This window comes from Corvus kubaryi, unplaced genomic scaffold (assembly GCF_017639235.1).
Source record: "Corvus kubaryi isolate FWS band 111438036 unplaced genomic scaffold, C.kubaryi_AGA036_p1.0 split3-73, whole genome shotgun sequence".
NCBI lineage: Eukaryota > Metazoa > Chordata > Aves > Passeriformes > Corvidae > Corvus > Corvus kubaryi.
In genome coordinates, this window is record NW_024582091.1 from 4,004,417 (window position 1) to 4,013,383 (window position 8,967).

General features: G+C 41.0%; 1 protein-coding gene across 3 annotated transcripts; it reads left to right on the plus strand.

Annotated features, from left to right (window-relative positions):
* The first annotated feature begins 46 nt into the window (after positions 1-46).
* Positions 47-8,618, plus strand: TMEM14A (transmembrane protein 14A). 3 transcript variants are annotated; one of them, XM_042016895.1, is made up of 5 exons: positions 47-129; positions 1,680-1,765; positions 3,426-3,527; positions 6,944-7,031; positions 8,033-8,618. In XM_042016895.1, exons 2-5 carry the CDS (start codon positions 1,690-1,692, stop codon positions 8,070-8,072), a joined length of 306 nt encoding a protein of 101 aa, XP_041872829.1. In that variant the 5' UTR covers positions 47-129; positions 1,680-1,689; the 3' UTR covers positions 8,073-8,618. The 3 variants fall into 3 exon arrangements, with proteins under 3 accessions (XP_041872829.1, XP_041872830.1, XP_041872828.1); XM_042016896.1 differs by lacking the exon at positions 47-129 and adding an exon at positions 421-444; XM_042016894.1 differs by lacking the exon at positions 47-129 and adding an exon at positions 766-848.
* The last annotated feature ends 349 nt before the right edge of the window (positions 8,619-8,967 follow it).

An 8,967-nucleotide genomic window follows, 5' to 3' on the forward strand; every position in this document is an offset into this window, starting at 1 on the left:
CGCCCTCCTTCCGCCGCCGAGGGGCTGAGCCGGGGACGCGGCAGCTCGGCCGGGCCCGGCGCCCCACGGAGCCCGGCGGGAGGCGGGGCCGGGGCCGCGGCAGGTCAGAGGGCGGCGCGGCGGGACGAGGTACGGCGGGGCGGCGGGGCCGAGCCGCGGGGGGGGCGGCCGGGGCGAGCGGGAGGCTGGGCGGGGTGCGGGGCCGCCCTCCGCAGGCACCTGCTGTTTGTCGGGGGCTGCGCCCGGCGCTGGGAAGCGAGTCGCGGGCTGCGGGTCCGGGCAGCGGGCCCGGCCGCGAAGGCCAGGCACATTAAAGGCCTGGGGATCCCTGGCCCCTGCATCCCTGGCCCCTGCCTCTACAAACCTCGTTCTCCGGGGTGCCATGGCCCCCTAAATCCAGCTTTTGTCCTGAGGGGTTACGACCTGGGGAGGAGGGGGCTCGCTGTGAGTTGCTTACTTTTAATACTAAAGGCTTGACATGAAATGCTGAGTGAGCACTGTTTGCTACTGCCCTTTAACACTGTGGTCAAGGACTGTTGCAGTGGGGATACTGCAACACGCATATATCAAACCAGGAGTCCCGTGGAAAGGAAATATATACGGACAGACAGATTCTTGCTAGATGTTTCAGAGAGATATTTATTTCTCCAGCCGCATGGCCGGGGCTCTGCCGAGGAACTGCTCCAGTCACGGGACCAAGGGTCCTTCTGCCCGCGCAGGGAACACAAACCAACCAATGGGAACGAGGCTGAGCAGGGGCAGGGAAACCCCGTGTCTGTGCCCTCAGGGCCCCTCTCCCAGGGCTACATGGCAGGGGAGGGACCCCAACAAAGGACACACGCGCTGAGGTATAAAGAAGGACGTACTTAATTAAGTGTATACTTAATTTGGGAGAAGGAGGGAAAAGATGTGTCCCACCAGCTGATGGGAGAGAGGCCGTGGTGCTGCAGGAGCTCTCTGGCTGCAGAGCACTGCCATTCATGCCTTTACATAGCACTGCCAGGGAAGTAGGGACCAGCATCACAACAGAACCTTAAATGCTTCCTGCGGGGCAGAAGCCTAACTTCAGACAATGCACCAAAATGTAAAGGTGAAACAAAAGGGCATAGACATAGGCCAAAGCAGCTGTATGTATAGCTTCCCAAAACAGCCTAAGCTTCTGTCTGGAAACATTGAACAGACTCTGAAAATTGGTATTTTTGTCTGGTGCAGGGTTTGTTAGATTCCGCTTGAAATGCACCAGGTGCAGTGTGGTTGAAAGGAGATGAAAGCACTGAGCTGAGCACTCAGAAGACCTGTACATATCCATAGTGTGCGCTCAGCTCAGCCCTGTAGCACAAGTGCGACAAAACGTTCTTTGGATGGTGTCAAGCTTTTTGCCTGCATACATGTTTTTGTGACTGGGAAAAATGCATGCCACGTACATCCCAAAAAATCTGCTAATGGAAATACGGTATACCCAGATACTGGGGTGTAAGGAAGGGCAGCAGTTAGTGAAAGGATGGTACAATAGTCAAAAGGCACACACACCTTCACCTTCTGAATGTTTTGACACAGTAGTCAAACACAACTTAGGAGATTGTAGTGTTATTTAGAACCCTTTAAGTAATGATTTCTTTTTTACCACGAGGAAGGAATTTGTTTGCCTTCAGTTGCAATATGTTTTGATTTTTTTCCAGAGTTGGGACCATGGCTGTTGACTGGATTGGTTTTGCATATGCTTCATTGCTGATGTTTGGAGGTGTTGTAGCTTACACTCGTAAAGGTAAGTACTGGGACAGCAGGAAATCAAAGCATTTGAATTTCCTCTATGCAGTGTGAGACATGACAACTTTGCTGTAACTGTAACTTTGCTGTAACACAACTGCATTTTACATCCATCATATGCTGCTGTAAATGCACTGAGTCTCATGAGATGTACTTGGGCCAGCTGAAGCACTTGAGTTTGTTTTCAGGGCAAAGAGTGGGGGTTGTCATGTTATCTTTGACCTTAAGTGCATTTTGAGCTTTCTCATCTCCTTTTAATCATTCCTGTGTTGAGCACAGTAGATCCTTGATTAAAGCTTATTTTCTACAGAGACATCCAGGCTTGATTCTGACATTTCCAGATGCACGGTGAAAAAAACCCCTTTACTTATGTGTTCTGAGTTGGTGGTTAATTCTCTGGTACTGTTAGAACTGTGCCTTTTCACAGTAAGATAACGAGGCAGGTTTTAGCGGGCAGTGTACCACAAAGCGCAGTTTCGGTGTTCCAGGGATTTTCGCGGTCCCGCGGGTGGCAGCGCCGTGCCCGGGCCCTGCACCGGCAGAGGTCGCAGCGGTACCGAGGACGGGCAGGCGGGGCTGCAGGCGGGTTCACAGACCTCGGCAGCGCTTCACTCTCCGGCCCTGTGGCCATTATCCGTCACCATTCCTGTGATTTAGGGTCACTGTCTCCCTTCGCAGTGTGCACATGCTGTGCTCTCGGAGACACGGCTTCGCATCTGAATTTCTGGAAACGCTGTATTTTTGTGTTTGCAGCCAGCTGCGCTCTCTTGACTATCCCATTCACCTATTCTTTTCACTCTTTATTAGTTGGTCAATCCTCGTGGCAAATCTAGATTATTTTTTATGGGTTATGATTTCCATTTCTTGCAAAGTCATGATTAAAAGTACTCAAAATAAAAGGATTGGTAGCTAAATGACATCAGGGGGTTTGGATTCTTTATTTATAAACATTTGGGGATCAGCTTAATCCAAATAATGTCTGCTGTGCAGATTCTACACTTTTATCATACGATACCAAGACAAATGTCTGTTCAGAAATCTAAATGTATTAGGGATATATCCGGGACTTATGAACCAGTTTTGCAATAGCACTGCAAGAAGATGTCAAGTTACTTTTAGAAGCCCTATTTTCATCCTCACTGCCATTTATTTGTTTTTTCATTATTTATTAAATGGGATGTTGGTGATAGCATTTCTTTGTCCAGGACTGATGTCAGACTGAAAGGCCTGACATTATGACCACACATGTTGTCCATTTACTCTATATATATTGACACATTTCTACAATTTTTGGAGACTCCCAAGTGCAGTAAGATATAGTTAAAACGAACAGACAGTTCCGAGAAATTACCAAAGTCCTTATTGATAGAGGAAATAGCCAAATTTAGGGTTGTATTTTTCCCAAGGTGTAAGTATTACTGGATCCTGATCATCTCCCTCTAACATAGTTGACTTTGCCCCTAATGCCACGTATTAGAATGACCCAGTTACAGAAATACTACCTCTCTATTCACACTGGGTGAGGTAAGCTGGAATGTGGCAAAATCCGTTTTATTTTTAATATATTTGGATAATACTGTGTAGAGAGACAACTGCTGTATAAAGATTGAGTTTAAAGACCTTGTATTGAGAAATAACACTTGAATGATTTCTTGCAGGTAGTAAAATCTCTTTAGCTGCTGGACTCACCTTTGGCTCTGTGGCTGGTTATGGAGCTTACTGTGTAACATGTGATCCAAGAAATGTGAAGATATCATTGTGTAAGTGTTTCATTACAGTAAACAAACAAACAAACAAGCAGCATCCTTAACTGCATGTAAAATTCTCTTTTTAGTAAATTTTGAGTATTGCTTTGGTTTAAATGTTGAGTTTTAAATAGAGGTCAACACTTCAACTTAGCTTGCAAAATTCAGGAGCCATTTGCAAGGTAAGGCGGATCATTCACACAAAGCCAGCAGGTGTGTGAATGCAAAACACTGACTAGTGTCAAGCCACCTGGCAGCACCTCCTTTTATGAGGTGGTTGCCTAACATTGCACAGATTGTGAAATCCAGCTGAGAAACAGGAGATAGTACTGTAATAAAATCACTAGCACTACAGATTAGAATTTCACAATCTGAGCAGTAAAGTGGGTGTAGGATCCGGTGTTGCATAATTTAACGTATCCTCAACTCCCAGTGAATCAAATAGTTTGATTTAGTGTTTTTCCTTTGCTGTTAAGACAGGATACAAACTATGCAGTAATTGTCATGGTAGCTAGTTTGCCTCATGGAGGCAAAACCTACATTCTCTAAGGGGGGCATTAACCTCGCCAAGTGATTTGCAATAAGAGCTGTTGGGAGCTTGTCTCACTCATGGTTTTAGCAAAGGTGGTTTCACATGCAGAAATACATTTAAAATACATATAATCCAGATGATGTGAGCACACAATTGTTTTTTCTCAACTTAGAATTTGTGGTATACTGTTCATTCTGATTTTGTGCTTTGCCTCAGTTACAATTATAAAAATTTACGTTTCAAAAAAATGTTGAGTAGCATTGTCAGTGAAGTGTTTCCACCAGGTTCTTTAGAAAAGGTGGTAATGGTGGACCTGATCTGCTCCTAGATGGCCTTAAATTGGATTTCCACTTTTGCCACCAAGACCTTGCTCAGATTAAGTTTTCCCACTGTTTAAAAAAACGCCAAAACTTCATTTGGAATGAAGACATAGCCTTAAGTATATGTAAATTTATAATCATTAGTGTGAGATGATTTTAATTAGTGTATGGTATTGTACTTCTATGGGTTAATTAAGCCACTAAGTTAGATACAGAATTTATGGAAGACTCATTAAAACTTAATATATGTTGCCTGTTTCCCAATTCCCAGGTTTTGAAGGGACTAATACAAAATTTTCCTTTAATGTGCTTTTGAATGTCTGATATCTAAAATAGTCGGTGTTTTTCATTTCATGTAGCTGTAGGCGTCTGAGGACTTTCTCAACTGGAGAAATGTATATTACTTATTTAGTAGAAGTCACAGCAATGAGATGAGATGAGACAGAGTTCACTACACCTGCCCTAGAAAGTTCTTCTTACATAGAGTAAAAGGAACAAAGACTTTTTAAAGCAGTCTTAGTTTAGAATGTTTACAAAAAAATGTTTTAATTGCTTTTTATTATAAATGTATATTGCTTTTGTGGAAAACTAGAATGTTTTCACTTATGTCTTAACATGCCAAAGTGTGAAAAGCAGCTAGAGCACAAATGAAAGATGGAAATTAAGTGCATGGAAGAAAGCGACCACTCTGAACTTAGAAACCAGTACAGTAAATTACAATGTTAAATAAAGCAAGCACCCAAACCTTTAAAAGGTTAGGAAATCTAAAAACAACCCATCCATCCAAACCATGACTATTGACAGTATTCTTCACCTATGCAAGAGTCTCCTACAGTAATTTAGGTAATGTTTTAGTACAAGACTTTGATAGGAAGGTTATTGTAACTTGTGCTACATACAAAGAGTATGTAGCCTATACTGCAGGCAAATTCTCTCAGTTGTTTCATAAATTATTATTTCAGGCATTTTCCTCCTTCATCTGAAATTAGCTCTGTGCTCTCTTGGATACTTTAATGCATTTTTATGTGTTTGAAGTAGGTGTAGAAATTCAAATTTCAGTATGCAAGAGTTAGTAGCATTCACAGTGCAAGTTGATCCTGATCTGAATATGATTCACTGGATTGAATTTGTCTTGATTTATTGAATTTCTTTGACCTGGTTTAAGGTGAAACAGTGAATGTATATAACTTTCTAAAATCAGGTCTAAAACTTGAATGTCTTAAAAAGTCACTGGAACCTGTGAACAGCCATATACTAGCAAATGGAAATAAAAGAACATTACAGAGTGAACATGCTTTGTTGCTTGTCATAAACTGTAAATATGCTCAGGACTCTGGCAAGACACATGCTGTGGAATAGTTTACTCTTGAGACATTCCTGAGAGGATCAAGGCTATGTGACTAGAAAATAAGAGCAATGGTTAATGGAGCGTAATTTTTTTTTTTTTTGCAAGGTATCTTTAATGAGTGCACATAGTTGGTAGAGTTCTGTAAGATACTTGTAGCTGTCAGGGCTTGTTTTATAACGCTGAAGTGAGCTTAAAACTAATTTTTGACACCTATGAACACAGGACTGGCCCCAGGACTAGACAGTGGAATTTGAAGAGAATTAGCCAGAAGGTTTAAATGCTCCATTAAAGGGAAGAGATCTGTGTAACTGCCATTACTTTGGCTGCGAGTGATAAGGCCCTGCTGCTCATGAGAAGTTCTGCCTCTCTGCCCACTTCTAGGAAGCGTTTCAAGTGACAGTTCTTTAATGAAGGTAGCTATCTTTGCAGTTTTATGTGTTCTCCTCAGCCTTCTCATTTATGTAGCCCTCTGCAGCCACAGTTCAAGATGAAATCCCCATGCCTGATGAGTTCATTGTTCTCTCCATTTTTAATTAAGACTGCTCCAGGAAGAAGATGTAGTTTCTGTCATGATGTTTGTTCTCTGCTGCTTGTGCTGCATTTATTGCCCTCTTGGGCTGCCCAGCTCTTGTCACAGGCAAGGATGGTTCCCTCGTAGCAAAAGGCTACAAAGGAACTCGTGGTCAAGAAGAAGGAGATGTTGATAGCCATATTCTGTAGCAAAAACAAGTGGCAAACCTTCTAATATGGTTTTTAAGGCTCAGCAAATGAAGAGCTAATATTCTAAAAATAAAACCGAAAAGAAGTTGAATGCTCTAGCTCCTTGAATAGTTGGAAAACAGCTGCAATGATCTAGGATGGCGTGATTTATGAGACACTATTCCTGTAATTCAGTATACATGTTACTGCTATGGCCAAGATTCTTTCTACTTTATTTGTATGCCCATGAATGTAGATATGGGTGAGTAGAATTGACTAACTAACAAACTTAGTCTCCATGGAATAGGATTTAGCATTCTGCTGCACATGGACACCTTATTTGTAGCTAAAAGAAATCATAATGGTGTATTTTGGAAAAGCAAGAATGATTTTATAGACTCTATCTCTGATCTAATGTTTTACTAAATTGCAGTTCATAAGAAAACAGCAATGACCTTTGATAACTCCACATGTTCCTGAGTGGTCCACTGCAAAAAGTGAGAACATAAATATATTGGATTGTCTTTTACAGTTTCATCTTTTCTTTTGACCATTATAATGGGAATGCGGTTCAAGAGGTCCAAGAAATTAATGCCAGCCGGACTAATAGCATGCCTGAGGTAAAGATACATTGCAGATCTTAATGCAAAGATTTCACTGGTTTTCAAATAGTTGCCATTTCACACCTGATTCAAGGCAGTATTGATGGAAGTCACTGTCATTCAGCAACTATACAGCTTAAGTGAAATTAGTTTGGAGGTCCAGTGAACAGCTTTTTTCTCTCACTAGGCAGATACAGCTGATAAGAAGTGACTTTCTCAGCACAGAAAGGAGAGGTCAGGAGTTAAATATTAATGCATATTGGTAAGGCTTTTGGAAGAACCTGGATAAGCCTTAGGGTTTTTGAACACATCCACATAAAATTAGTCTAATTTCGTACAACACAGTCATCTTAAAAAAAAGGCCAACACTTTGGTTTAGTTTTGGCTGCATTCAAAACTACTGGAACCACAGTACTACTGGAACCACAGTACTGCTGAAAAACAGGACATTTTTGACCTGAGCTAAGAACTGTGGTCAGTATTAATGCAAATTATGATGTTTCTAACTGTTCCAGCTGCTTTATTGCTGCTGTTTGGCATTCTGGAAAATACAATTTTCTGAACTTATTATTTTTGAATTAAATTATGGAGTAAGTTCAAAACTTTTTTCCCAATGAGTCTGTAACTCAAAACATTTTTTGAAGTGTAAATCAGAATCCCCATCTTCTGAAGGAATAACAACTGTTGCTTCATTGTTACCAGATTTAATATAACACCATTCTGTTTTACTTCAGTTACATACAGGGAGGAAAAAGCAGAAGTAAATTGTCAAGGTGCAAAATTTAAGAATCAGGACTTACACTGGAAAATGTTATTGTCCATTGTGGATTGCTTTTCCAGCCTAGGTGGCTTTGTTTTTCAACAGACACTGAGATTGTAGATTTAGACACTTGAAAAGACAGCTTAATAGAGACTCTAGTGTCAGTTATTTATGAATGCACTGTTATTTAATGATGACTTTCACTGGTTTTATTAATGACAGCTATATTTATGTTTTCTTGTTTTGGGTTTTTTTTCAGCCTTTTGATGATTTTGAGGCTTGTTTTTATGCTGCTGTAGGAGAATTTAGAACCGAATATGACTGCCATGCCCACCAAACAGACATGCTCTCCATACTTGAAAGACAAATTTGAACATAAGTCTTATACTGCATTTATATTTTCTGTAAAAGATCTGTACCTGTTATTTGATTATTGACATGTGCTGATATTTTAAAAGCTTTTTTTAACAACTAAAGCAAGTGTTTTGTTGGTATATCTTGATCTACTTTCATTTAAGCAGTCTATTAACTCAAGGGACCTTTCTTTTTAAGTCTGATCTGTTTTAGGGGTGCAGAGCGCCTCAGGAAATTGAATTACTCTTGCACTGTGTCTCTGAGAGAAGAATATATATAAATACATGTTTATGCTAAAAAGGTATCTTGTATTGGAGTATAATTTTGTAGTTTCTGAGATTAAATAATCAGTTTTAAATCAAAAATGTCTTGGGCCTGTACTGTGTTGCACTAGAAAAGCAACTTCCTTTCCAACACGTTCTTGTTCCACTGGTTCTAAATGTAAAAACTATAATCAATATTCAAATAAAACATAAAATGTTCAAAGCTTATCAATTTTTTAAGCAGGCGAGTGAGCCATTTTGTCAATGGAAGAGTCTGGTGCTCTGCTTTGTACTCAGTGGTGGTTTAAAACTTGTAGCATGCTGTAAATTGCCACTGACATGAACCATGGCTGAGGTTTGTCACTGCGCAGAGAGGTTCCAAACTGCCAGCACTCTGGAACAGGTTTGCCATTCCACTCTTAAACTGATTATCTTGCTGAAGTTCCCCCCCGTAAGCAAAGGAGAATATTCAGCCATAAACTATTCAGGGATTGAAGTTGCTTTGATTTGTGTACAAAATAAATATTGCCTGGGTCTCAAAGTTTGGCTAAGACTGTCTTCTGGTGTACAGGGGATG

Excerpts from the sequence above, each read along its gene's own strand:
- TMEM14A (XM_042016894.1), top strand. The coding sequence starts at position 808 with ATGGCAGGGGAGGGACCCCAACAAAGGACACACGCGCTGAG. Across the intron at positions 849-1,679 it reads CAAAGGACACACGCGCTGAG|AGTTGGGACCATGGCTGTTG; the intron begins GTATAAAGAAGG and ends ATTTTTTTCCAG. Across the intron at positions 7,032-8,032 it reads GGACTAATAGCATGCCTGAG|CCTTTTGATGATTTTGAGGC; the intron begins GTAAAGATACAT and ends GTTTTTTTTCAG.